This window comes from Nomascus leucogenys, chromosome 4 (assembly GCF_006542625.1).
Source record: "Nomascus leucogenys isolate Asia chromosome 4, Asia_NLE_v1, whole genome shotgun sequence".
Taxonomy (NCBI): Eukaryota; Metazoa; Chordata; class Mammalia; order Primates; family Hylobatidae; genus Nomascus; species Nomascus leucogenys.
Window position 1 is genome coordinate 82,222,109 of NC_044384.1, and position 27,986 is coordinate 82,250,094.

Below are 27,986 nucleotides of genomic sequence, written 5' to 3' on the forward strand. Positions count from 1 at the left end.
CTTCAGGCCAGGGGCGGGAACATCCAGAGCCAGGCGCTGTCAGACTTTGCACGCTCTCAGCATGACAGAAGTACTGGACTGGTTTTCTCAAGTCGGCAAATTTTATTTAGAAAAAAAAAAGTGGGAGAGAAAAAAGTGACAGCGCTCTTTAGGCCAAGGACATAGAAGAGAAACCTCCACCCTTCCGTAGCACGTTAGTCCCTTCCCTCTCTCGCTGCTCAACCTCTCTGGGCTTCGAGAGCAAGAAAAGGCTACGTCCCCTGTCGAAGAAGAGTGGACGGTGAAGGTGCCTGGAAACGGCCAGAGAAAAGACCTAGGCGGTCGATGTTGCGGTGGAGGACACTGTGCAGCACAGCCAGATGGGGTCCACCCTCACCTCCACCCTCCCTAGAGAAGTCCCGGATGAAGCGACCCCGCTCTGATTGGAAGATGAACTTCTGAGGCAAGGGCCCATGCTCCCGGAGAAAGCCCCAGACACTGAGCAGCAGCAGACGCACCTCGAAAGGTGCCAGTTGGCTAAATACTTCATGCATATTACCCAGGGCCGGAGGCAGGAGGCTTCCCTCAGCCATGACAGCTATTAAGGTGCAGGATGCCTCCAGGTGCCAGGGGGAGTGGGTCGTGTCAGGGTGGCGAGAGGCTTCCCAATGGCCCAAGAGGGCGGCCAGCAGCCCCCGAAGCAGCACGGAACAGTAGCACAGGGCTGGGGGAGCAGCTGCTACCAGCTTTAACAGCTCAAAGAGCAGGGGCTGTTCGCGGAAGCGCCGGCCAATGCGGAGATCCCGCTCCACGGTGGCCCGGGCGTGTTCCTCGGGGGGCCAGGCCAGCTCTGCACCAGCTGCATCGGGACACACACTCTCCACCAAGGTCACTGCCACTGCTTTGGCTGCCTCTGGACTCAAGATGGGCGCCCCCCAGCATTCCCCACATTCAGTGCCCCCTGGGGCACTGCAGCAGTGAACCAGGAGGCTGAGGAGGCTCTGGGTGTTATAGATCACTTCCTGCTGATTTCGTGACTGGACAAACTTGGGTGGCTTTAAGCCACGGCCGATGACTCCAGCATGGAAAACTGACCAAATCCCTCCAGGACCTGGCACAGCTGCAGTGTGCCTCCGGTTAGTGTCCAACAGGGAGGCAGAAGCCAAAGAAGCTGAAACAACTGAGAGAGTCTCATTGTCCCCATCTACTTCCCCACCAAACAGTTCTGTGTTGCCTCGATGTAAGGCTCCCTCAACCAGCAGCTGCAGGACAGCCTTGAGCCCAGCTGGGGATGTCTGAGACAGGCGGGTGAGAAGCTGACAGGTTGAGGCCACACCTGGGGGGCCATGCAGCCTCAGAGAGGCAAAGAAGCGGTGCACCCCAGCCCTTACCAGTCCCAGGAGCTGGGAGGGGGATAAGGCTTCAGGAGGAAAGGGACAAATGGCCAGGAGGGAGGCAGCAGCTTCAGCTACTTCCTCCTCAGGATGTAGCAGGAGAGGAGCCAGGTCAGACAGATGGGCTGAGGCAGATTCCCCAAAGTGCGCCCCTAGGGCTGCAGGGCCCTCGCCACCCTGCTGTTCCCACCCTACTAGCAGTGCCAAGTTGCGCAGGAACCGGGCCGTGAAGGGAGGCTGTAATGTCCCTGCATGCACCCGAGCCAGACAGCTTCGGAAAGCCAGGGGCAGGAGGCCAGAGAGACTGACCACTAGCCCTGCATATAACTGGGTGGCCAAACTCAACTCTTCAGGGCTTCGGGCTCGGCTCAGCAGATGGCCCAAGGCCTCAGGTCCACAGCTAGGCCGGGTATAGACAGATAGCAGGCCCAAGAGCTGGTGCTGCCAGAGGAAGCGCTTCCGTTCCAATCGTAACGTCTCTCCACACAGCTCTCCAACATGGTTTTTGAGTGCATCTAAAAAGGGCACTGAGCGGGGAGGTGGGGGGGGGCCTAGCACCCCTTCCCCAGGAGACCCTCCCCGGTGATGAACCAGTTTTTGCAGGTGCAGCAGCAGCAGCTGGATTAGCCGGTCACAAGCCTCACGCACAGTGTCTGGCACGGCCAGGCCCTGGGTAGTAATGACTGAAGCAGGCATAGCTGTGTCCACCAGGAACTGCAGCAAGCGGTAGGCACCTGCCCCAGAGGCCTGGCTCACCAGGTGCACAGCCAGGTTCAACATGTTGTCCAGCTCCTCTCGGGGGAATCCTTGAAGGTGTTGTTGCAGCTGGCTCAGCACAGCTGGGGGCTTGAGGCAATCCACAAGCTCTCCGGAGACTGTGCCCAGCAAAGCTGGTGACATGACTGCCAGCTGCAGTAGGAAGGGAACCGTGGCCTGAAGGGAGGGGTCCCCACTGCGGCCTCCAGTTGCGCCTGCCAGGCTATCATGGAACATTCGCAGGAGCTCCCGTCGGATGCTGTCTCCGTGGCGGGAGGCCAGGTGCCCTAGGATGCCTACAACTGAGGCAATCTTGGGCACCCGTTTCTCTGCAGGAATGGCAGGAGATCCAGGGAAGGGGTCTGTAGAGGGGGTCTGAGAAGAGCTTCCACCACTACTGCCAGCTCCACCTCCAGCCCCACCATGGACACAAAAGTCCTTAAGGCCACAGGAGAGAACTCGGGAAATGATGGTGCCAGGAAAAGAGGAGCCAATATGTGCCACAACCCAGTCAAAGTGTGGAGAATGCTGAACAGAGGTATCCAGCAAGGCATCCACACACGCATCTGGGCAGCTACCAATGAGAGCCGAGAGGCACTGCACATAGATGTCCATTAATGTACGCGTGGCCCTACAACCCATCCACAGCTGTAGCAGTTCATTAAGAGCGCCAGTAGCGTGGGGAACACGCTGGTGCTGGCCTGAGTACGTGCTGCTCAGTTGCCCCATGAGGTCAATGGACCATGCACTAATGACAGGTGCCCAGGCCTTTGGGTTGGCCCGGATAAACTCAGACAGCACCTGCTGCACTTCCTGAACCACATCCTCTAGACCAGGTCCCCCAGCAGGAACATGGGAGGGTGGAGGTGGACGGAGGTGAGGTGGACCAGCCACAGGGGTTTCATCCAGGGCAGCCAGGTGGGCCCGGACACTCTCATCAAAGACACCTCTCAAGTGGTCAAGCACAGCAGCCCGAGCAGGTGGCAAAGAACGGAGCAGGAGAAGACCACAGCGAGCATGTTCCCGGGCTGAGAGTTGGTGGCCCAGAATGGGGTCTACGCCAGTCAGAAAAGCCTTGATTTCCTGGGACAGCTCCTGAGCACTACAAGGAAGCAAAAGAAGCAGACTTAGAGTGTTGTGAGATGTTAGGCAACTTACTTTCCTGTATGAGCTTTGCCTTTTATGTTAAATAGGGATAATAAAAATACCTCCCTCAAAATTTTTTTTTTTTTTTGAGATGGAGTCTCGATCTGTTGTCCAGGCTGGAGTGCAGTGGTGCGATCTCAGCTCACTGCAAGCTCCGCCTCCTGGGTTCACGCCATTCTCCTGCCTCAGCCTCCCAAGTAGCTGGGACTACAGGTGCCCGCCACTACGCCTGGATAATTTTTTGTATTTTTAGTACAGATGGGGTTTCACCATGTTAGCCAGGATGGTCTTGATCTCCTGACCTTGTGATCCGCCCGCCTCGGTCTCCGAAAGTGCTGGGATTACAGGCGTGAGCCACCATGCCCAGCCTTTGTTTTGTTTTTTGAGATAGGGTCTTGCTTTGTTGCCCAGGCTGGAGTGCAGTGGCGCCACCTTGGCTCACTGCAACCTCCGCCTACTGGGTTCAAGCGATTCTCCTGCCTCAGCCTCCAGAGTAGCTGGGACTACAGGTGTGCACCACCATACCCGGCTAATTTTTGTATTTTTAGTAGAGACAGATTTTACCATGTTGCCCAGGCTGGTCTCGAACTCCTGACCTCAAGTAATCCGCCCACTTCAGCCTCCCAAAGTGCTAGGATTACAGGCATGAGCTACCGCACCCGCCCTGTTTTTGTTTTTCAAGACAGGGTCTCTCTCTGTCACCCAGGCTGGAGTGCAGTGCAGTCTCGAACTCCCAGACTCAAAGCATCCTCCCATCTCAGCCTCCTGAATAGCTGCAACTTCAAGCACATACCACGACACCCAGCTAATTTTTTAACTTTTTTATAGAAATGAGGTCTGGCTATGTTCCACAGGCCGGTTTCATGGCCTCAAGCGGTTTGCCCACCTTAGCCTCCCAAAGTGCTGGGATTACAGGTGTGAGGCACCATGCCTGGTTGAGAATGTTTATAAAGCACTTAAGTTCTGCAGAAGGATGGCCTGAGGGAAAAAAAGCACTTAGGTTCCATACCAGATTCACACTAATCACTCAATAAAAGCTATGTTTCTTTCTCCGCCCCTTTCCCTGCCCCGCCCCAAGCAGAGTCTCCATGTGCCACCCAGGCTGGAGTGCAGTGGTGCGATCTCAGCTCACTGCAAGCTCCGCCTTCTGGGTTCACGCCATTCTCCTGCCTCAGCTTCCCGAGTAGCTGGGACTACAGGCGCCCGCCACGAAGCCTGGCTAATATTTTTTTTTTGTATTTTTAGTAGAGACGGGGTTTCACCATGTTAGCCAGGACGGTCTCGATCTCCTGACCTTGTGATCCTTCTGCCTCGGCCTCCCAAAGTGTTGGGATTACGGGCGTGAGCCACGTGCCTGGCCAAAAGCTATGTTTCTTTCAATGACAACAGTAATATCAGTAATAGATAACTCTTAGAATATATCAGGTACTCTTTTAAGTACTTTGCATGTATTATTTCAATCCTGACAACAGTTCAATAACGTAGGTATTATTATGATCCCGTTTTACAGACAAATCAAGGCTGGCTTCAGTGGCTCATGCCTATAATCCCAGCACTTTGGGAGGCCAAGGCTGGTGGATCGCTTGAGCGCAAAAGTTCAAGACCAGTCTGAGGAACACAGTGAAACCCGATCTCTACAAAAAAAAAATAATAATAATTAGCCAGGCATGGTGGCATGTGCCTGCGGTCCCAGTTACTTGGGAGGTTGAGGCAGAAGGATCACTTGAGCCCTGGAAGCAGGGCTGCAGTGAGCCAAAATGACACCACTGCACCCCAGACTGTGTGTGCTGTCAAAAAAAAGAACGAAATCAAGGTTAAGCAATCAGACTACATGCGCCAAGTGTGTAGGAACCATTTCTGTGCTCTTCAACACTGAATCCACTTCTATTAAGGTACACAGTATATGGAAGGTGGCCAATAAATATTTGTTGAATTGACTATATTTGTGTTTCTATAATATCTGCTTTAAAAACATTTCCAGGGCCCGGCGCAGTGGCTCACGCCTGTAATCCCAGCACTTTGGGAGGCCGAGATGGGCAGATCACGAGGTCAGGAGATCGAGACCATCCTGGCTAACATGGTGAAACCTCGTCTCTACTAAAAATACAAAAAAAAATTAGCCGGGCGTGGTGGCGGGCACCTGTAGTCCCAGCTACTAGGGAGGCTGAGGCAGGAGAATGGCGTGAACCCGGGAGGCGGAGCTTGCAGTGAGCTAAGATCACGCCACTGCACTCCAGCCTGGGCAACAGCGAGACTCAGTCTCAAAAAAAAAAAAAAAACACACACACACACAAAATAGCCAGGCATGGTGTAATCCCAGCTACTCCGGAGGCTGAGGCATGAGCCAGCCTGGGAGTCAGGGTGACCATCTCAAAAAAAAAAAAAAAAAAAAAAAAAACCTTTCCACTTTATCACATTCTACCACCACCCTCGCCCCGCCCCATCCCACAACACAAGCACCTTGAAATCTGCTCTTAATGGGAAAAAAAAAAAATTGTAAGCCCCTTATTAAGGGCTCTCCCTCCTAACATCTGTTTCTTCCCATATTCTGCCAAATCTTAGTCACCTACCACCACATCAACAACCACCACCTACTCAGCACCCTCAATGTGCTTGGACATCAGGGTGTCCTAGGGCACAGAGTAATAATGCTTTTCAACCCTTTCCCTCCTAAAACATATGGGTTCAGTCTCAGAGGTTCAGAAGCCAATGTTATGGGAGGTGGCAAATCCCCTTTCTCTTATCGCCTTCTCTGTCAAAGAAGACAGCATCCTCTAGGTGCTGATAAGGCTCTGACAGTGCCATTCCTCTGTTTCCTCCAAAAAACACCCTAATATAAGGGAATATCTCAGCCGGACTGCATTCTGTTTCTGGGCCTGGGGTCTCAGGGAGTCTCTATGAGGTCAGGACCCTGGGTTTCCTAGGGTCAAAAATGGCCAAGACAGCTGGGTTCCCAAGAGTTCTGATACCCCCGACTCGAGAGAGGAAGCCCGGCGTCGAGGGTAGTTAGGCAATGGAGTCTAGCGAGTGGCAGGCCCAAGGTCTTGGGAGGGCGGGCACTGGAGCCCTGAGTTTTGGTGAGGCAGTCCCTGAGTTCTGGGAGGACCTGACCAAGAATCTCTCTGAGAACCCTGACGTGAGTTCTCGAGGTAGGATCCGGGTTTCTACCGAGAAGGCTGGGGATCGGCGCGGGGCCGCGCGGTGGGGGGAAGGTGCCAAGGGCTCTAACTACCTGAGAGGCGCGGGACCGTGGGTGGCCGGGGCAGGCCCAGGAGGTCCTGGGGCCCCGGGAGGGTCGCACAGCGCAGACATCCCGGAGCCCGAGCCGAGCCCGAGGCGGGAGCGGCAGAGCGCAGGCGGCGCATGCGCACTGACACGAAACGCGAAAGGAACCAGCTACCAGGCCTCGCAGGAAAATTAATCCGGCGATGTCCTCGACCCTCTTACCTTGGTTCCGCACCTCGTCGGAGTCCCAGAGCATAATCCCGGGACGATGATAGCAGTAAGCCGATCCGCCCTATAAGCAACCACTTTATTCAAAAGCCTATTGACATACAGACTAGGCCGGGCGCGGTGGCTCACGCCTGTAAACCCAGCACTTTGAGAGCCCGAGAGGGCGGATCACCTGAGGTCAGGAGTTCAAGACCAGCCTGCCGTCTTTACTGAAAATACAAAAATTAGCCGGGCGTGGTGGCTCATGCCTGTAATCCCGATTACTCGGGAGGCTGAGGCAGGAGAATCGCTTGATCCCGGGAGGCAGAGATTGCAGTGAGCCGAGATCGCGCCACTGCACTCCAGCCTGGGCGACAGGGCAAGACTCCTGATACACACACACACACACACACACACACACACACACACACACACTAAAACTGGCCGCGGCCACTCACGGTGGGATTTTAATCATTTTTCCTAACGCCAAAAATACAAAATGTTCAACTCACGACTTTTAAAAAATGAAGCATAGGAAGGTTTTTGTTGGTGTTGGTGTTGTTATTGTTGTTTATTTTGCGACCGTGCAGTGGTAAGATCACCCCTCTCGGCAGCCCCGACCTCCTGGACTCAAGCCACCCTTGCACCTCAGCCTTCTAGGTAGCTGAGATTATAGCCGTGTGCCATCACACTTGGCTACTTTGTAAATATTTTCAGAGTTAGGGATTTGCAGGGGGGTTGGGGGAGTGTCTCGCTATGTTGCCCAGTCTGATCTCCAACTCCTGTCCTCAAGTGATTCTCCCACCTCAGCTTCGCAAAGCACTGGGATTACAGGAGTAAGCCACCACACCCGTCCAGTCTCTCTTTGTTTTTGTTTTGTTTTGTTTTGTTTTGTTTTGTTTTCCTTTTGAGACAGAGTTTCACTCCCTCACCCAGGCTGGAGTGCAGTGGTGAGATCTGAGCTCACTGCAACCTCCGCTTTCCAGGTTCAGGCGATTCTCCTGCCTCAGCCTCCCTAGTAGCTGGGACTATAGGTATCCACCACCAAATCTGACTAATTTTTTTACTTTTATAGAGACAAGGTTTTCCCATGTCCACCAAGCTGGTCTCGAACTCCTGACCTCAAGTGATCCATCCACCTCAGCCTCCCAAAATGCTGGGATTACAGGCAAGAGCCACAGCACCCAGCCTTTTTTTAAAATCTCATTCTGTCGCCCAGGCTGGAGTGCAATCTCAGCTCTGCAACCTCCACCTCCCAGGTTCAAGCAATTCTCCTGCCTCAGCCTCCCAAGTAGCTGGGACTACAAGCATGTGCCACACACCCAGCTAATTGGAGACATGTTGGCCAGGCTGGTCTCAAACTCCTGACCTCAGGTGATCCGCCTGCCTCAGCCTTCCAAAGTGCTGGGATTACAGGTGTGAGCCAGTGCATCCCTCCTACAAAAATGCTTTTATGAGAGAGACAGAAAAGGGAAGAGAGAAAGCAGAAAAGAGATGGAAAGAAGAGAAAACTCATAAAAGAAAAAATAAGAAAGAGAAGGAGGGAGAGGGAGCCCAAAACAAATTGGGCTAGCTAGCCTGAAGATGTCCCCCCAGTGGCAAGTATGAATAACATCCTTCCATCCGTCTTCATTGTTTAAGCTTCTCTCTCTCCCACAGCTTCCCAGCATAGGGACCTTCGTCTAACTCACAGCCCCACACCTGCCAGAGATAGAGCTTGCTAACTGTATAGGGAGCCAGTACACCTCATCAAGAGCCCTCACTCAAGCCCAGTGTACCTAGATCAGGTTCCAGCTCTTCTACCTACTAGTTGTATACTTTATTAACCACTCCATAACTGTTCCTTCTTCTGGAAATGAGGAGGTAATATTAATAGTACAAATACCTCAAAGGGTTGTTATGAAAATTGAAATGAGATAGTATGGTCATGCTTTCTCGTTCCCCGGCCATCTTAGCGGCTGCTGTTGGTTGGGGGCCGTCCCGCACCTAAGGCAGGAAGATGGTGGCCGCAAAGAAGACGAAAAAGTCGCTGGAGTCGATCAACTCTAGGCTCCAACTCGTTATGAAAAGTGGGAAGTATGTCCTGGGGTACAAGCAGACTCTGAAGATGATCAGACAAGGCAAAGCGAAATTGGTCATTCTCGCTAACAACTGCCCAGCTTTGAGGAAATCTGAAACAGAGTACTATGCAATGTTGGCTAAAACTGGTGTCCATCACTACAGTGGCAATAATATTGTACTGGGCACAGCATGCGGAAAATACTACAGAGTGTGCACACTGGCTATCATTGATCCAGGTGACTCCGACATCATTAGAAGCATGCCAGAACAGACTGGTGAAAAGTAAACCATGCAAATTTTTCCTTTAATAAAATTTGCTTGTTTAAAAAAAAAAAAAGAGATAGTATGGTCATTGTATAGCACTTGGTGCCAGTAATGGTAAGCACTAGATAAGCATTAGCTATTTTTATTATGTTTATTGAATGAAACAGAAAATAAGCTGCTTGACAACAGAGACTTGGCCTATTTTGTTAAAAGCTATATCCTCGGGCTGGGCGTGGTGGATCACGCCTATAATCCTAGCACTTTGGGAGGCCAAGGTGGGGGGATCACAAGGTCAGGAGTTCAAGACAAGCTGGCCAACATAGTGAAACTCTGTCTCTACTAAAAATACAAAAAATTAGCTGGGCATTGTGGCGCCCGCCTATAGTCCCAGCTACTCTGGAGGCTGAGGCAGGAGAATCCCTTGAAACTGGGAGGCGGAGGTTGTGATGAGCCGAGATTGCACCACTGCATTCCAGCCTGGGCAACAGAGCGAGACTCAGTCTCAAAAAAAAAAAAAAATTAGCCGGCATGGTGGTGAACATCTGTGATCCCAGCTACTCAGGAGGCTGAGGCAGGAGAATCGCCTGAATCCGGGAAGTGGAGGTTACAGTGAGCTGAGACTGCCCCACTGCACTCCAACCTGGGTGACAGAGCAAGACTCTGTCTTAAACAAAACAAACAAAAAAACAGAACCTACTACATGCCAGGCAGACACTGTTGTAGGTGATGAGGATGTAGCAGGTTTTGTTGTTGTTGTTTTTGAGACAGAGTCTCACTCTGTCACCCAGGCCGAAGTGCAACGGCATAATCTCGGCTCACTGCAACCTCCACCTCCTAGGTTCAGGCGATTCTCCTGTCTCAGCCTCCTGAGTAGCTGGGACTACTAGCGCCCGCCACCACACCTGGCTAATTTTTATATATTTTAGTCGAGACGGGGTTTCACCATGTTGGCTAGGCTGGTCCTGAACTCCTGACCTCACGTAATCCACCCGCCTGGGCCTCCCAAAGTGCTGGGATTATAGGCGTGAGCCACCGCGCCCAGCCCTCATGCATGATTTTGTGTTTGTTCTTAAATTTTATTTACATAATTTTTTTTTTTAATTTGAGATGTTCCCCAGTCTGGTCTTGAACTCCTGGCCTCAAGCAATCTCCCACCTCAGCCTCCCAAAGTGCTAGGATTATAGGCATAAACCACAGTGCCCCATCTGTTCTTACATTTTATTTTATTTTTATTTTTTTTATTTTTCAAGACAGAGTCTCGCTCTGTCGCCCAGGCTGGAGTGCAGTGGTGCGATCTCAGCTCACTGCAAGCTCCGCCTCCCGGGTTCACGCCATTCTCCTGCCTCAGCCTCTCCGAGTAGCTGGGACTACAGGCGCCTGCCACCATGCTCGGCTAATTTTTTTGTATTTTTAGTAGAGACGGGGTTTCACCGTGGTCTCGATGTCCTGAACTCGTGATCCGCCCGCCTTGGCCTCCCAAAGTGCTGGGATTAGAAGTGTGAGCCACCGCGCCCAGCCCTGTTCTTACATTTTAGAAGTTCAATCATTTACAGTGTTTCTACCACCTATTACCAAGCATCATTCTAGGACAGTAAATCTGAGGCAATTTCTACCCCTAGCTCTGCCTCAAACTTGGACCCAACGCTTCCCTTCTCAGGACCTCAGATCTGTGAAAGAAAGCTTTTGAACCAGATGAATTCTTCCAGCTGTGAGACTAGAATGTATTTCTTGACCTTAGAGATTGCGTAATTTAAGGGTGTTCATTTTTGAGTTGGACAGAACTGGATTCCTATCTGCCATTTATTAGTAAAATAACCCTGAGCAAGTGACCCAGCTGTTTGGAACCTGTTTCCTTGTCTGTGAAACGAGCATGACACCCCCATCTCACACACTTTGTGAAGATCACTTGAGATAATTTATGTAGAGCTTAGCGTAAATGCTAGATACAGAAACTCCTCTTTGAATGACAACAGTGACAAGAGGCAGTTTGAAGGACTCTGGAATTAGACTGCCCAGACCCAAGTGCTTCTATCATTTTCTAGCTAGTTACCATGGGCAAGTTTTTCTGTACCTTGATTTTGCCTCTCTAAAATGGGGATAGTGACAGGGCAAGGTGGTTCACGCCTGTAATCCCAGCACTTTGGGAGGCTGAGGAGAGCAGATCACTTGAGGTCGGGAGTTCGAGACCAGTCTGGCCACATGGTGAAAACCTGTCTCTACTAAAAATACAAATAATTAGCTGAGCATCGTGGCGGGTGTCTGTAATCCCAGCTACTTGGAAGGTTGAAGCAGGAAAATCGCTTGAACCCAGGAGGCGGAGGTTAGAGTGAGCCAAGATGTCACCACTGCACTCCAGCCTGGATGAAAGAGCGAAACTCTGGCTCAAAAAAAAAGAAAAGAAATTTTAAGTTGGGCCGGGCACGGTGGCTCATGCCTGTAATCCCAGCACTTTGGGAGGCCAAGGCAGGGACATCACCTGAGGTCGGGAGTTCGAGACCAGCCTGACCAACATGGAGAAACCCCGTCTCTACTAAAAATACAAAATTAACCGGGTGTGATGGCACATGCCTGTAATCCCAGCTACTAGATAGGCTGAGGCGGGAGAATCGCTTGAACCTGGGAGGCAGAGGTTGCAGTGAGCCGAGATGGTGTCATTGCACTCCAGCATCGGCAACAAGAGCAAAACTCTGTCTCAACAAAAAAGAAGAAATTGGCCGGGCACAGTGGCTCACGCTTGTAATCCCAGCACTTTGGGAGGCTGAAGCGGGCGGATCACGAGGTCAGGAGATCGAGACCACGGTGAAACCCCGTCTCTACTAAAAATACAAAAAATCAGCCGGGCGTGGTGGCGGGCGCCTGTAGTCCCAGCTACTCGGAGAGGCTGAGGCAGGAGAATGGCATGAACCCGGGAGGCGGAGCTTGCAGTGAGCCGAGATTGTGCCACTGCACTCCAGCCTGGGTGACAGAGCGAGACTCCATCTCAAAAAAAAAAAAAAAAAAAAAAAAAGAAGAAATTATAAGTTGGGAAAAGGGGATTAATGATGGTTGGAGCTGGGCAATGAATAATATTTTCATATTTTGTCTACTTTTGTAAATGTTTGAGATTTTTCATAATAAAAAACAAAACACAACTAGAAGAAACAACTTTAATACTTCTCATTATACTTAGAATAAAATTCATATTCCCTACTGGCCCTACTTTTCTTTTTTTTTTTTTTTTTTTTTTTTTTGAGACGGAGTCTGGCTCTGTCGCCCAGGCTGGAGTGCAGTGGCACGATCTCGGCTCACTGCAAGCTCCACCTCCCGTATTCACGCCATTCTCCTGCCTCAGCCTTCCGAGTAGCTGGGACTACAGGTGCCCGCCACCACGCCTGGCTAATTTTTTCTTTTTTTTTTTGAAACGGAGTCTCGCTGTTGCCCAGGCTGGAGTGCAGTGGCGGGATCTCGGCTCACTGCAGGCTCCGCCCCCCGGGGTTCACGCCATTCTCCTGCCTCAGCCTCCAGAGTAGCTGGGACTACAGGCGCCCGCCACCTCGCCCAGCTAATTTTTTGTATTTTTAGTAGAGACGGGGTTTCACTATGTTAGCCAGGATGGTCTCGATCTCCTGACCTCGTGATCCGCCCGCCTCGGGCTCCCAAAGTGCTGGGATTACAGGAGTGAGCCACAGCGCCCGGCCTGGCTAATTTTTTCTAATTTTTCGTAGAGACAGGGTTTCACTGCGTTAGCCAGGATGATCGCGATCTCCTGACCTCGTGATCTGCCCGCCTCGGCCTCCCAAAGTGCTGGGATTACAGGCTGAAGCCAACGCGCCCAGCCTTTTTTTTTTTTTTTTTTTTTTTTTTTTTGAGACGGAGCCTTGCTCTGTTGCCCAGGCTGGAGTGCAGTGGCACGATCTCGGCTCACCGCAAGCTCCGCCTCCCGGGTTCACGCCATTCTCCTGCCTCAGCCTCCAGAGTAGCTGGGACTACAGGCGCCCGCCACCACGCCCGGCTAATTTTTTTTTTTTTGTATTTTTAGTAGAGACAGGGTTTCACCGTGTTAACCAGGATGGTCTGAATCTCCTGATTTCGTGATCCGCCCGCCTTGGCCTCCCAAAGTGCTGGTATTACAGGCGAGAGCTACGCTCGACTTCTAACAGCTCCTAGAACACAGTAAGCTACTTTTCCCTGTTAGGCACAGAGAGAACAAAACTATTAAGGATTGAGCATGCCAAGCTGTTGAAAATGTCTTTCTTTCTCTTTGCTATCTCCTCCTCTCCTTTCCTTACTGCATCTGAACACAGTTCAATTTCTTTTTTTTTTTTTTTTTGAGATGGAATCTTGCTCTGTCGACCAGTGCAGTGGCGCGATCTCGGCTCACTGCAACCTCCGCCTCCCAGGTTCACGCCATTCTCCTGCCTCAGCCTCCTGAGCAGCTGGGACTACAGGCGCCCGCCACCGCGCCCGGCTAATTTTTTTGCATTTTTAGTAGAGACGGGTTTCACCGTGTTAGCCAGGATGTTGACTTTGTGATTCGCCAGCCTCGGCCTCCCAAAGTGCTGGGATTACAGGCTTGAGCCACCGCGCCCGGCCTTCTTTTTTTTTTTTTTTTTTTTTGAGACAGAGTCTCGCTCTGTCGCCCAGGTTGGAGTGCAGTGGCACAATCTCGGCTCACTGTAACCTCTGCGTTCCAGATTCAAGCAATTCTCCTGCCTTAGCCTCCTAAGTAGCTGAGACTACAGGCATGTGCCGCCACACCCAGCTAGTTTTAGTATTGTTAGTAGAGACAGGGTTTCATCATGTTAGCCAGGGTGCTCTAAAACTCCCGACCCCAAGTAATCCGCCCACCTCAGTCTCCCAAAGTGCTGGGATTACAGGCGTGGGCCATCACAACCGGCCAGTTCAATGTCAAAAGAATACTTTTCCTGTGTTTAAAACTGGACATTAGCCGGGCGTTGTGGCTCGTGCCTGTAATCCCAACACTTTGGGAGACCGATGCGGGTGGATCACTTGAGCCCAGGAGTTGGAGGCCAGCCTAGGCAAAATGGCAAAGCCATGTCTACAAAAAATAAAAAACGGCCAGGCATGGTGGCTCACACTTGTAATCCCAGCACTTTGGGAGGCCAAGGCAGGCAGATCACGAAGTCTGATCTCCTTCATGATCAGAGACCATCCTGGCCAACATGACGAAACCCTGTCTCTACTAAAGATAAAAAAAACTTAGCCGGGCGTGGTGGCGCATGCCTGTAATCCCCCCTACTCGAGAGGCTGAGACAGAAGAATCGCTCTAACCCGGGAGGCGGAGGTTGCAGTGAGCCGAGATCATGCCATTGCATTCCAGCCTGGGCAACAGGGCAAGACTCCATCTCAAAAAAAATAAATAAGGCCAGGCACAGTGGCTCACGCCTGTAATCCTAGCACTTTGGGAGGCCAAGGCGGGCAGATCACAAGGTCAGGAGATTGAGACCATCCTGGCTAACACGGTGCAACCCCATCTCTACTAAAAATACAAAAATTTAGCTGGGTGTGGTGGCGTGCACCTGTAATCCCAGCTGCTCAGGAGGCTGAGGCAGGAGAATCGCTTGAACCTGGGAGGCGGAGGTTGCAGTGAGCTGAGATTGAGCCACTGCACTACAGCCTGGGTGACAGAGCAACACTCTGTCTCAAAATAAATAAATAAATAAATAAATAACTTTGCTGGCCATGATGGCATGCACCTGTAGTCCCAGCTACCTGGGAGGATGAGGTGGGAGGATTGCCTGAGCCCAGGAGGTCCAGGGTGCAATAAGCAGTGATCGTGCCATTGCACTCCAGCCTGGGTGACAGAAACCACGTCTCAAGAAAACAAACAAGGCCAGTCGTGGTGGCTCACACCTGTAATACCAGCACTTTGGGAGGCTGAGGTGGGTGGATTACCTGAAGTCAGGAGTTCGAGGCCAGCCTGGCCAACATGGTGAAACCCTGTCTCTAGTAAAAACACAGAAATCAGCCGGGTTTGGTGGCATGCACCTGTAATCCCAGTAATCCCAGCTACTTGAGAGGCTGAGGCAGGAGAATCACTCCAGCCTGGGCAACAGAGCGAGACTCCGTCTCAAAAAAAAAAAGAAAACAAAACAAAAACCACTGAACATTAAGTGAAATATTGCACAGGGAAAACAACTGGACATAATGCTTTTTTACTAGTGAAATTGCTGACTCACAGGGAAAGTAATAGGTGAGTCTGGAATATATTATTGTGCCAGAAAGCAATGAAGTGCTCAAATACTGTGGTTGTGTCACATGGACTTAGGGACCGATTTGAAGAAGCTATCATTTGCCAAACTTGTCATAATTTCAGCATGAAAAAGTGTTAGGAATAAATTATAACATTGGGAAAAATCTGTAAATTCATAGTGATAATAAAAAAGGGGCAGGGCTCTTCTTTTTTGTTGTTGAAAAGTCTTGCTCTGTCACCCGGGCTGCAGTGCAGTGGCACGATCTCAGCTCACTGCAACCTCCCCCTCCCAGGTTCAAGTGATTCTTCTGCCTCAGCCTCCCGAGTAGCTGGGAGTACAGGTGCAGGCCACCACACCCGACTAATTTTTTTGTATTTTCAGTAGAGACGGGGTTTCACCATGTTGGACAGGCTGGTCTTGAACTCCTGACCTCAGGTGATCCCCTGGCCTCAGCTGCTCATAGTGCTGGGATTACAGGAGTGAGCCACCATGCATGGCCTGGGCTCTTCTTTATAGAATGTCATAGGAATAATATGAATGAATGAATGACAGTATTGGAAAATCACCATTTTGTAACACAGTAATAACTAATTCAGGTAAAGATCATCATGGCTACTAAACCATTGGGTGGGCCAGGCACGGTGGCTCACACCTGTAATCCCAACAATTTGGGAAGCCGAGGTGAGTGGATCATTTGAGGTCAGGAGTTCAAGACCAGCCTGGCCAATATGGTGAAACTCCACCTCTACTAAAAATACAGAAAAATGGCCAGTGCAGTGGCTCACGCCTGTAATCCCAGCACTTTGGGAGGCTGAGGTGGGAAGATCAGCTGAGGTCAGACTTCGAGACCATCCTGGCCAACATGGTGAAACCCCGCTCTACTAAAAATAGAAAAATTAGCTTGGCATGGTGGCTGGCGCCTATAGTCCCAGCTACTCGGGAGGCTGCGGCAGGAAAATCCCTTGAACATAGGAGGTGGAGGTTGCAGTGAGCCAAGATCACACCACTGCACTCCAGCCTGGCGACAGAGGGATACTCCATATCAAAATAAAATAAAATAAAAAATACATATTAGGTATTTAATCAATGTTAAATGTCTTAGCTGTGACTACAGTATTTTGGCTACATAGAAGGATGTCCTTAGGAGTAAGGTTTCATGTTGTCTATATTTGACTTTCAAAGGATTTAATTCAATAAGGACAAGAAAAATGCAGATACACAAGTGTAGCACGATGTTAATAACTGGTAAATCTAAGTAGAGGGCATATATGGGGGCTCATTTTACTAATCTCTTTGCTGAAAGTTTTTTTTTTTTTTTTTTTTTTTTATTACATCCTAGCAGTTTGGGAGGCTAAGGTGTGTGGATTGCTTAAGTCCAGGGGTTTGAGACCAGCCTGGGTAAAACTCCGTTTCTACAGAAAATTTTTTAAAATTAGTCAGGGGTGGGCCAGGCGCGGTGGCTCACACCTGTAATCCCAGCACTTTGGGAGACCGAGGCAGGTGGATTACGAGGTCAGGAGATCAAGACCATCCTGGCTAACACAGTGAAACCCCGTCTCTACTAAAATTACAAAAAATTAGCCAGGCGAGGTGGCGGGCACCTGTAGTCCCAGCTACTTGGGAGGCTGAGGTGGGAGAATGGCACGAAACCAGGAGGCGGAGTTTGCAGTGAGCCGAGATCCCACCACTGCACTCCAGCCTGGGCAACAGAGTGAGACTCCATCCCAGAAAAAAAAAAAAAAAAAATCAGTCAGGGGTAGTGGTGTGTGCCTGTAGTCCCAGCTACTCAGGAGGCTGAGGTGTGAGGATTGTTTGAGCCCAGGAGATCAAGGCTACAGTGATCTGAGACTATACTACTGCACTCCAGCCTGGGCAACAGACCCTGACGCTTATAAAGCAATAAAATACATATAAATACATACATACATATGAAACATATACATATAAAAAACACAGGCCAGGCGCGGTGGCTCATGCCTGTAATCCCAGCACGTTGGGAGGCCGATGTGGGAAGATCACAGGGTCAGGAGTTGAAGACCAGCCTGGCCAACATAGTGAAACCCCGTCTCTACTAAAAAATACAAAAAATAAGCCAGGCCTGGTGGCAGGCGCCTGTAATCCTGGCTACTCGGGAGGCTGAGGCAGGAGAATTGCTTGAACCCGGGAGGCGGAGGTTGCAGTGAGCCGAGATTATGCCATTGCACTCCAGCCCGGGCTATAGTGTGAGACTCTGTCTCAAAAAAAAAAAAAATAAATAAATATATATATATATATAATTAAAATGAAAACATTTTAATTTTTAAGGTAGGTAAGGGGTCTTGCCTACCTTAGTCACACAGGGGCAGTGGCAGAACTGGTATCAGGACCTTTACCTCTGCCATCCCTACAATTATCTATATTTTTCGAGACAATGGCTCACTCTGTTGCCCAGGCTGGAGTGCAGTGGCACAATCTTGGCTCACTGTAACTTCAACTTCTCAAATAATCTGTATCTTTGTCATAAATGGAAAGTATCACTCGCTAAGGAGACAGATGAGATCATAGTACACTACAGCCTTGAGTTCCTGGCCTCAAGCAATACCCCTGTAGGCAACCTCTGCCTCCCAGGTTCAAGCAATTCTCCTGCCTCAGCCTCCAAGTAACTGGGATTACAGGTGTGCACCACCACGCCTGGCTAATTTTTTGTACTTTTAGTATAAACGGGGTTAGCCAGGCTGGTCTCGAACTCGTGACCTCAAGTGATCCACCTGCCTCGGCCTCCCAAAGTGCTGGGATTATAGGCGTGAGCCACTGCACCTGGCCAGGCACCACCACTCTTGAGGGCAGAGGCTGGCATCTTGTTGCATTTGCACAAGGAAGCTGTGGGTACTGCTTCCTCACTGTCTTGTTTCCATACTCACCAATCTTTTCATGACCCATCCCCATTCCTACATTTAATCACACACATCTCAGAGTGCTAGGGCTTTATTACAAATGGAGTTGACTGCTAGAGAGGCCCTTCTCCAATCTTTCTTCTATACCTTCTTCCCTCCCAAAGACATCCCTCTAGGGGAGGTCAGTAGGCCATTAGGCAGGAGGAAATCTGGAGAGTGAAAAGGGGCACTGCTTTTGTCAAAGTCCTCTGAAACAACCACTGAGTCTGAAGGCTGGCTCCAGTTGAGAATCTTCTAGTGGAAGAGGTTTAGCTCTCATCTTCAAGGTCCTTCATTTCTACATCCTGGGGGGCTTTTGTCTTCTTTTGCCTTTTGAGCTGTGGTTCACTAGTCCTGGCTGGCTTTGAAGGGGCTTCCACTGAGTAAAGGGAAGAAGGAAATATTAACCCAAATAAATCCAGGATTCCCCTCACCCACCTCTGTCCCAGCCTCACCTTCCATGGCTGCCTTCTCTTTCTGGGCAAGCCGGATCTGCTGGAGGAGTTTTCTGCGCTTCTTCCCTGACAGAGTAATGTTGGCACGTGCACTGGACCTGATGGGTAAGTGGAAATAAAGATAGCTAGGTGAACCTGAACCAACCGAGGTCACACAAATAGTTCTGGCTGTAGAAAAAGTATTAAATAAATATAAATAGTAATAGAAACCCTAAATATTTACATTGAAGAAGCTAATGAAAGGACATAGATTGGGGGCGGTGGCTCATGCCTGTAATCCCAACACTTTGGGAGGCCGAGGTGGGCGGATCACCTGAGTCAGGAGTTCAAGACCAGCCTGGCCAACATGGTGAAACCCTGTCTTTACTAAAAATACAAAAATTATCCGGGTGCAGTGGTGAGCGCCTGTAATCCCAGCTACTTGGGAGGCTGAGGCAGGAGAATAGCTTAAACCCAGGAGGCAGGGGTTGCAGTGAGCCAAGATCACACCACTTCACTCCAGCCTGGGCAACAGAGGGAGACTCTGTCTCAAAAAAGAAAAAAGAAAGAAAGGACATAGAAAGTAATTAACGGGATGGGAACTCTTCCTCAAGACACAGGAGGCCTTGAAACTTACAAGTGAAATCCTATGAGTACCTTTGGGAAAATTCATCGAGTTTTATGCGCCTATGTGTGCACTTTTCTGTATGTAAAAATAAGTTTACTTATAAAAATCTATGTGAATGTATAACATTATTTGGAGAGTGGAGAGTCAACAGATTTCCTGATATTCTTCTTCTTCTTCTTCTTTTTTTTTTTTTGAGACAGAGTCTCACTGTGTCGCCCAGGCTGAAGTGCAGTGGCGCTTGCTCGCTGCAACCTCCGCCTCCCAGGTTCAAGCAATTCTCCTGCCTCAGCCTCCCGTGTAGCTGGGCTACAGGTGCCGGCCACCACGCACGGCTAATTTTTTGTTTTTGTTTTTGTTTTTGTTTTTGTTTTTGAGACGGAGTCTCGCTCTTTCGCCCAGGCTGGAGTGCAGTGGCGCGATCTCGGCTCACTACAGGCTCCGCCCCCCGGGGTTCACGCCATTCTCCTGCCTCAGCCTCCCGCGTAGCTGGGACTACAGGCGCCCACCACCTCGCCCGGCTACTTTTTTGTATTTTTAGTAGAGACTGGGTTTCACCGTGTTAGCCAGGATGGTCTCGATCTCCTGACCTCGTGATCCGCCCGCCTCGGCCTCCCAAAGTGCTGGGATTACAGGCGTGAGCCACCGCGCCCGGCCAAGGCTAATTTTTGTATTTTTAGCAGAGACGGGGTTTCACCGTGTTGGTCAGGCTGGTCTCCAACTCCCGACCTCAGGTGATCCGCCCGCCTCAGCCTCCCAAAGTGCTGGGATTACAGGTGTGAGCCACCGCCCCCAGCTTTCCTGGGATTCTTAACAGAATCCAAAACCCAAAGAAAGGTTGTCTGCTACAGGTATTTTGAGAGGCTAGCAGAGGTTAGAAACTAACAGCCGACAGACATTCCCCGCATAAGCGTCAGTGCACAAGGAGGTGAGCTGAGAGGTGAAGCTGCTCCGGAGCTCTGCAGGGAGCAGGGAAGACTCGGTGGGGACGACCAACAGGAAGAGGGTCTAGTACTCACGCCCGCTTCTTGAGGTGGTGCCGCGTGATCAGCCCTTGGTCTATCACAGCCCCGACCACCCGGTGCCTCAGACGCCGCTCCCGATTCAACACCCGCCGGCGTTTGAACAGCTTCTTCTTCAGCTCCTGCCGGGGAGAAAGATGCGAATCAGATGGAGTGGGCTCGCCGCGACCTGGGGCCCCTCCACCAGGCAACCCCGGCCCCCCATTGATCCCATCTCGTGCGAGATAAAAGAGCTCGGGGACGCTTGAGGAAACAAAGTCGCGGCCCCCACACAGTCACCGTTCGGGGCCGGTTGATCTTTCCCCCGGGAGCTCCCATAGTCGCTATTCCACGCCAGTTCACGGTCCGTACTTCCGCTCAGTGCCGGATCCGCGAGGCTCCGCCCCGGCCTTCCGCGGGCCAATCGCAACTCGGGGGCGGGCCTTTAGGCTATATAAAGGAGCTCCGCGGTGCTGGAGGTCTTTCGGAGGGCGGTTAGCTGGTAAGTGTGGTTTTTGCTGTAGTAGCCAGAGTGGGCGGCTGGGAGTGGTGGGGGTGCCGGGAGGAGTAGAGGTGCCGGATGGGAGGCCCTGGGCGGGGCCTCAGGACCCTCCTTTTCTTGGCGGGGATCGGGCTTGTGGTACCGCTCCCCGTAATGTACGGAGGAAGAGGGAAAGGGCTCTGGCCCCCTCGGCGTCATGTCTTCGGTGCTGGCGGCTTCCCATCCGCTGGTTCTATCCTCAAGCGTCGGGACACTGGGAATCTCGGAGGACAATCGAAATCCAGCTGGCTCCTCCATCGGGGTGCTCACATTTTGTCATTTGATTTCAGGTCTGCGGACGCTGTATACCCTCTTCCACTTCCGCTGCAGCCAATAGAGGCCGTTCCTACTATAGTCAGTCTGTGTGCGCGTTGTTTTTTCCGAGACTGCAGAGTTCGGGGAAGCTGTATGCTGCCTTTCGCTACGCGGAATTTGCAGATTTTCCCCTGGACCTCAGGCCTCTGGCTGGAGTAGGGTGGACGCTTCACATAAGGTTCTCTGGTCGAACTTCCCCGAACCTCCAGATGGCCGCGCTGCGTCGAATGCTCCACTTGCCGAGCCTGATGATCGGGACGTGCCGCCCCTTTGCGGGTAGGGAGGTGGGGGCAGAGTGGGAAGGGCAAGGTGGGTTCCTCCTGACTCAGGAGTGTAGTCCCCGAAATTGTGATTCTCAAACCCTACGGTGGGCCGTGCGCGGTGGCTCATGGCTGTAATCCTAACACTTTGCCAGGCCAAGGCCGGCAGATCGCTTGGCCCAGGAGTTCCAGACCAGCCTAGGGCAACATAGCGAGACCTCGTCTACAAAAAAAAATTAACCGGGCATGATGGCGCCTATAGTTCTAGCTACTCAGGAGGCTGAGGTGGAGGCTTCAGTGAGCCATGATTGTGCCACTGCACTCCACCCTGGGTCACAGAGTGAGAACCTGTCTCAAAAAAAACCCCAGTGTGTATATGCGCCGTTTTTGCAGTGGCAAGATAGACCAAGTGACACTCTCCAACCGTGCCCACAGGCTCACTGGCTGATAGCTGCCTGGGGGACCGCTGTCTCTGGGATCGGCTGCATGCCCAGCCTCGTTTGGGCACTGTCCCCACCTTCGACTGGTTCTTTGGATACGAGGAAGTCCAGGGGCTCCTACTGCCGTTGCTGCAGGAGGCACGGGCTGCCAGTCCTCTGCGAGTACTGGATGTGGGCTGTGGGACCTCCAGCCTATGTACAGGCCTCTACACCAAATCTCCACACCCAGTGGATGTGCTGGGGGTGGACTTTTCTCCTGTGGCTGTGGCCCACATGAACAGCCTCCTGGAGGGTGGCCCAGGCCAAACACCTCTATGCCCTGGGCACCCTGCCTCCAGCCTCCACTTCATGGATGCCGATGCCCAGAACCTGGGGGCTGTGGCTTCTTCAGGCTCTTTCCAACTACTGCTGGACAAGGGCACCTGGGATGCTGTTGCCCGGGGAGGTTTGCCTAGGGCTTACCAGCTGCTATCAGAATGCTTGAGGGTTCTAAACCCTCAGGGGACCCTGATTCAGTTCTCAGATGAGGACCCTGATGTGCGACTGCCCTGCCTGGAACAAGGGTCCCGTGGCTGGACTGTGACTGTGCAGGAGCTAGGCCCGTTCAAGGGCATCACCTACTTTGCTTACTTGATTCAAGGCTCTCATTAAAGACATTTTAGTAGTCCTGACTAGTATTTCTGTGGGCAAGGAGAGGGCTGAAGAACTGTCTTTGCAAGCTATCTGGCTGCGAAGTGAGAATTTGAGTCCTGGCTTCCACATTTACTAGCTGGGTGCCATATTGCTGAATGTTTCTGTTCCCCAGTTTACTCATCTGCAGAGTGGGAATAACCTGGAGCTATGGGGATTACATATAATGATGTGTGCAATGTTTAGCACAAGATGAATGCTGAAAAGAAAAGGTACAAGTGGGTCATTCCCCAGTTTCAACTAACTGGAGCTCCTAAAAGCAGCAGACAGGAACTGAATCCAAACCCCTGCGCTGACTGACTTGTATAATCTAGTGGCCTAACCTGTAAGCCTCATTTTTCTCACCTGTAAAAGGACATTGTGAGAGGATGGGTATAAGGAGCTTCATAAACCTGGATGAGATATTTGAGGGAGAGGGAACAATACTTAACCCTCAAAGCTATTAGGAGGCAGGAGATGGGAATATACCACAAAGCCGCTTCTACAAACACGGGAGCCTGTTGCTGAGTCCCAGAAGGGACAGTGGTTGCTGGCTTCCAGACACTCTGTGTCCTCAAGAATCCAGCAAGCATCTTCATCATCCTGGTCCTGCCCCCAGTTGAGTCCAGCGTTAAATGTTCTTAAAGGACTTTTAGGGTCCTGTGGGCTCCAAGTCCAGCCTGGGATGGAGGAAGAGAGGGGAGAAAAATACTACTCTTAAATTATCAAATTACAAAACTAGGCCAGGCATGCTGGCTCATACCTATAATCAGCACTTTGGGAGGCCAAGGTGGGCAGATTGCTTGAGCCCTGGCAATAAAGTGACACCCCTAACTCTACAAAAACAAATTAGCCCAGGATAGTGGCACAGGCATGTAGTTCCAACTACTCAGGAGGCTGAGCTGGGAGGACTGCTTGAACCCTGGGAGGTCGAAGCTGCAATGGGCCAGGATAAGCTGCAGCTTGCTGCTGCACCCATCCAGCCTGTGAGGTGGAGTCTGGCTCTTGCCCAGGCTGGAGTGCAGTGTCGGGATCTCAGCTTACTGCAAACTCCGCGTCCCAGGTTCACACCATTCTCCTGCCTCCCGAGTAGCTGGAGGCGCCTGCCACCACGCCTGCTAATTTCTTGTATTTTTAGTAGAGACAGGATTTCACCGTGTTAGCCAGGATGGTCTCGATCTTCTGACCTCATGATCCGCCCCCCTTGGCCTCCCAAAGTGCTGGGGTTACAGGCGTGAGCCACGGCGCCCAGCCTTAATCTGTACTTTTGAAACATTTACATTGCTGCGGGAAGAGATAAAATAACCCCAAGACTGGCCAGCTTGGGAGGCTGAGGCAGGAGAATGGCGTGAACCCGGGAGGCAGAGCTTGCAGTGAGCTGAGATTGCGCCACTGCACTCCAGCCTGGGCGACATAGCGATACTCAGTCTCAAAAAGAAAAAAAAGAAAGTACAGATTAAAGGATGGCACCCATTCTGATACCAGAACTGCTCTCTACAATTCTTCAACTTTGCCAACTGCCTTGACTTTTCTCTCCCACATCTTCACATTTATTGAGCACCTGCTCTGTGCCTGGCACTGCTGAATGCAGGGACCGTAACTGACTTCCATCTTGGCTCTGCCCAGAACATTCAGATCACAGTGGCCCCCTGAATGAGCCACCTCCCTCACCTGGCTCTTCACTTTGGTCTTGGAAGAAGGCCTCAGCGTCCTCTTCCTCACCATCAGTGAGCAGCAGCAGCTCCTCATGGGGCAAATGGAGATCCCCACTCTCTTCATTCACCTCAGTGGCTTCCACCACAATAGATGGCAGATGGGACTTTTGAGAGAAATCCTGAATAGGGACAGCAGGGAGGTTGGGCCAAATTGGAGGGTAAGCCAGCTGCCAGACACAGGGTGAGGAAGTACTAACCTGAATGTGCTGGTGACCTTCAATCTTGCCAATTTTTCCTCTGTCCCAGAGAGGGTTGGGCAGCCTGGGACTTTCTGGGTGCTGGGAGGAGCCTGGGCTATTTCTAGTCCAAAGCCCATCCTCCTTGCTTCTCCCTGGCACAAGGGCCATGGTGGTGATTCTTAGAGTGCAAGATGATTGAACTCAGAGGAGAGTACTGCTGCCCAGTGCACCCCACAAACTGTTCCTTTAATCTTCTTTGGAGCCTGGCCCCTTAAGCACTGACTGTGCTAAGCTATTATGGGCTTTCAGGAATATTTATATGGTGTTTACTCTTTGTCAGGAGCTGTTTTAATTGCTTTACATATAACTCATTTAATTATCCTAAAACTATGAGACAGGTACTCTTATAAGCTTCATTTTCTGATGCAGAAACCGGGGCACAAGAACTTGTCTATAATCAGTCACACAGCTAAGAGGTGTTTTCTTCTGTAAAGCAGGATTCAATGTGTTACACTAATCCAGCCTTTTAGTGGTTGAAAACAAAGCAAAACAGCTGGGCGCAGTGGCTCACGCCTGTAATCCCAGCACTTGGGAGGCTGAGGTGGGCAGATCACGAGGTCAGTAGTTCGAGACCAGCCTGACCTACATGGTGAAACTCTTTCTCTACTAAAAATACAAAAAATTAGCCAGCCGTGGTGGCGGGCGCCTGTAGTCCCAGCTACTCGGGAGGCTGAGGCAGGAGAATAGCATTAACCCGGGAGGCGGAGCTTGCAGTGAGCCGAGATCACGCCACTGTACTCCAGCCTGGGCAGCAGAATGAGACTCAGTCTCAAAAAGCAAAAAAGAAAACGAAGCAAAACAAAAAGCAATACCAGCCGGGCATGGTGGTGCACGCCTGTAATCCCAGCTATTCGGGAGGCTGAGGCAGGAGGATCGCTTGGGCCCTGGAAGTCGAGGCTTCAGTGAGCCATGATCGTGCCACTGCACTCCAACCCTGGGCGACCCAGCGAGACCTTGTCTCCAAAAACAAACAAAACCACGCCCACACACTAACAACAACAACAAAACCACAAAAACCCTAAACAATACCAGGTGTGTACCATGACGAGAAAAGGAATAGGTTGTTTGTAAAATAAATGTTAAAGTAACTATTACCCATTTCTCCAACCAGTACACTTGACTTTGAGTGTTTGTTCCAAAGTTGAGGGGATGGAGAGGGATGTGCATGTGTGTGGATGCCCTCCATGCGCTGTGTTGAAAACGCGCGGCTGATTGCACAAAACCACAGAGCACAGCTCGGGCCTCTACTGATCGGGAAACGTCGGAAGACAGAAAAATGGGCAATCATAAAACCCACGGCAACCATGAAGACATGCACTCTCCCCCTAGCAATCCCACCCCAGAATTGAGGACACGGTCCCCGCGCTCAGCCCTTGGTGCCAGCACTTCTTGGACACCCTCAACCCCCTCAGCTAAACCTGAGACCCAGGCGCTCCGGATTCTAAACCTTTCCTTGAGCAGGTCCTCTCTAGCCGGCCGCTTATCTATGGTTTCTGCTATAGGGCGCTCTAGCCTGCGCGAAGGGGTAGTGAGACCGCGCGGCAACAGCTTGCGGCTGCGGGGAACTCCGGTGGGCGCTCCGCTGTCTGTGCAGGCGGCCATGGATTCCTTGCGGAAAATGCTGATCTCGGTCGCATTGCTGGGCGCAGGGGCTGGCGTGGGCTCCGCGCTCCTCCTTATCGTGACCCCGGGAGAGCGGCGGAAGCAGGAAATGTTAAAGGTAGAAGCAACTGGTACTCCCGAGGATGGGTGGGCGGGTGGAGAGCCCCGGACTGGAGCTCCTGCGAACTCCCCCTCCTGCCCTCAGGAGATGCCACTGCAGGACCCGCGGAGCAGGGAGGAGGCGGCCAGGACCCAGCAGCTATTGCTGGCCACTCTGCAGGAGGCAGCGACCACGCAGGAGAACGTGGCCTGGAGGAAGAACTGGATGGTTGGCGGCGAAGGCGGCGCCGGCGGGAGGTCACAGTGAGACTGGACTTGCCTCCGTGGGCGCCAGACCTTGGCTCGGGCGCAGGAATCCGAGGCAGCCTTTCTCCTTCGTGGGCCCAGCGGAGAGTCCGGACCGAGATGCCATGCCAGGACTCTCCGGGGTCCTGTGAGCTGCCGTCGGGTGAGCACGTTCCCCCCAAACCCTGGACTGATTGCTTTAAGGTCCGCAAGGCGGGTCAGGGCCGAGACGCGAGTCGGATGTGGTGAACTGAAAGAACCAATAAATCATGCCCCTCCACCCAGAATGAGCCCTGCAGTCGACACCTACCAATGCTTAGAGACCCGTGGTCGGTGCTGGGGGCGCGGCCTGGAGCTGCGGCATGTCCCACCCCACCAGAAGAGGCTGATCCCAATAGGTATCCGACCACATTTTCTTTTTTTTTTTTTTTTTGAGACGGAGTCTGTCACCCAGGCTGGAGTGCAGTGGCACGATCTCGGCTCACTGCAACCTCCGCCCCCGGGTTCAAGCGATTCTCCTGCCTCCGCTTCCCGAGTAGCCGGGATCACAGGCGCGCACCACCAAGCCCAGCTAATTTTTGTGTTTTTAGTAGAGACAGGGTTTCACCATGTTGGCCAGCCTGGTCTCGAACTCCAGACCCAGGTGATCCACCCGCCTCGGCCTCCCAAAGTGCTGGAATTACAGGCGTGAACTACCTCGCCCTGCCGCGGCCACATTTTCTTTTTCTTGTTTTTGAGATGGAGCCTTGCTCTTGTCGCCCAGGCAGGAGTGCAGGGCGCAATCTTGACTCACTGCAACCTCTGCCTCCTGGGTTCAAGCTGTTCTCCTTACTCAGCCTCCCCTGTAGCTGGGATTACAGGCGTCCGCGACCACGCCCAGCTGATATTAGTTTTAGTAAAGGCGGGTTTCATCCTGTGGCCAGGCTGATCTCGACCTCCTGACCTCAGGCGATTCACCCGTCTCAGCCTCCCAAAGTGCTGGGATTAGAGGCGTGAGCCACTGCGCCTGGCCAACCACATTTTCAAAACAGGGCATGTGGTGTCAGGCTGGAGTATACTTCCAGGGATAACTGTGGGACATTATTGAAATCTGAACTGTCCTGGAAAGTCTTGAAGTAATGGATGCCTACAGAGGACACTCAGGACTCCTGTCCTTGGAGGGAGATTGGAGGGGCATCCAGCACTTAACATATGCCACAGTGCTTTCTGTGGCCATTATTTAACCTCTGGTTAAACAAGCTTAGGAGGCTGACTTACTAGTAGTAAAAGGAGTGTGCTTTGAGTCACAGATATTGGTTCAACTCCAGCATGTTACAAACCCCAGCCTTGTTCTATGAAAGGTCATAACTACGAGGATTATTGTAAAACATTAATTTAGAAATGTAAAGTGGTCTCCAGTCTCTGAATCTGGTCAGGATTTATTGGAGCTGCCACCGAGGGGATGAAATAAGTGGGGTCAAAGCCCCACAGCCTAGTCAACCTCTTTTGTTGCTCCTCTTTTTGTCTATCCTGTGGTTCCCAAGCAAGACTGCAAATGAAAAAAAGGCTGCTGTTACTAAAGTCAGAACACCAAATAAAGCTTTTTTTTTTTTTTTTGAGACAGAGTTTCTCTGTTTTTGCCCACGCTGGAGTGCAATGGAGCGATCTCAACTCAATGCAACC

General features: G+C 51.5%; 5 protein-coding genes and 1 non-coding gene across 8 annotated transcripts; 3 read left to right on the forward strand and 3 right to left on the reverse strand.

The window, feature by feature from the left end:
- Positions 1–79: 79 nt before the first annotated feature.
- On the reverse strand, positions 80–6,635 carry INTS5 (integrator complex subunit 5). The gene is made up of 2 exons (XM_030810974.1): positions 6,508–6,635; positions 80–3,231 (listed from the first exon to the last, which is right to left on the reverse strand). Exons 1-2 carry the CDS (start codon positions 6,585–6,587, stop codon positions 252–254), a joined length of 3,060 nt encoding a protein of 1,019 aa, XP_030666834.1. The 5' UTR covers positions 6,588–6,635; the 3' UTR covers positions 80–251.
- Positions 6,636–8,642: 2,007 nt separating this feature from the next.
- On the forward strand, positions 8,643–9,105 carry LOC115834766 (60S ribosomal protein L30-like). Its single transcript, XM_030810975.1, has one exon. The coding sequence runs from the start codon at positions 8,707–8,709 to the stop codon at positions 9,052–9,054; it is 348 nt and encodes a 115-aa protein (XP_030666835.1). The 5' UTR covers positions 8,643–8,706; the 3' UTR covers positions 9,055–9,105.
- A 9,069-nt stretch (positions 9,106–18,174) lies between these two features.
- C4H11orf98 (chromosome 4 C11orf98 homolog) lies at positions 18,175–20,609 on the reverse strand. The gene is made up of 4 exons (XM_012510740.2): positions 20,499–20,609; positions 20,217–20,341; positions 18,594–18,691; positions 18,175–18,517 (listed from the first exon to the last, which is right to left on the reverse strand). Exons 1-4 carry the CDS (start codon positions 20,535–20,537, stop codon positions 18,408–18,410), a joined length of 372 nt encoding a protein of 123 aa, XP_012366194.1. The 5' UTR covers positions 20,538–20,609; the 3' UTR covers positions 18,175–18,407.
- Positions 20,610–20,688: 79 nt separating this feature from the next.
- On the forward strand, positions 20,689–26,611 carry CSKMT (citrate synthase lysine methyltransferase). Of its 2 annotated transcripts, XM_030810977.1 has the most exons (4): positions 20,689–20,700; positions 21,030–21,330; positions 25,880–26,097; positions 26,185–26,611. In XM_030810977.1, the coding sequence occupies exons 2-4, from the start codon at positions 21,264–21,266 to the stop codon at positions 26,344–26,346; spliced, it is 447 nt and encodes a 148-aa protein (XP_030666837.1). In that variant the 5' UTR covers positions 20,689–20,700; positions 21,030–21,263; the 3' UTR covers positions 26,347–26,611. The 2 variants fall into 2 exon arrangements, with proteins under 2 accessions (XP_030666837.1, XP_030666836.1); XM_030810976.1 differs by lacking the exons at positions 25,880–26,097; positions 26,185–26,611 and adding an exon at positions 21,750–22,420.
- LOC115834955 lies at positions 20,808–20,956 on the forward strand. The gene has a single exon (XR_004029937.1). It is a non-coding gene; the product is annotated as a small nucleolar RNA SNORA57 (small nucleolar RNA).
- On the reverse strand, positions 22,551–24,621 carry LBHD1 (LBH domain containing 1). Of its 2 annotated transcripts, XM_030810979.1 has the most exons (3): positions 24,336–24,621; positions 24,095–24,257; positions 22,551–23,103 (listed from the first exon to the last, which is right to left on the reverse strand). In XM_030810979.1, the coding sequence occupies exons 1-3, from the start codon at positions 24,483–24,485 to the stop codon at positions 22,871–22,873; spliced, it is 546 nt and encodes a 181-aa protein (XP_030666839.1). In that variant the 5' UTR covers positions 24,486–24,621; the 3' UTR covers positions 22,551–22,870. The 2 variants fall into 2 exon arrangements, with proteins under 2 accessions (XP_030666839.1, XP_030666838.1); XM_030810978.1 differs by having other exon boundaries at positions 24,095–24,621.
- Positions 26,612–27,986: the final 1,375 nt, after the last annotated feature.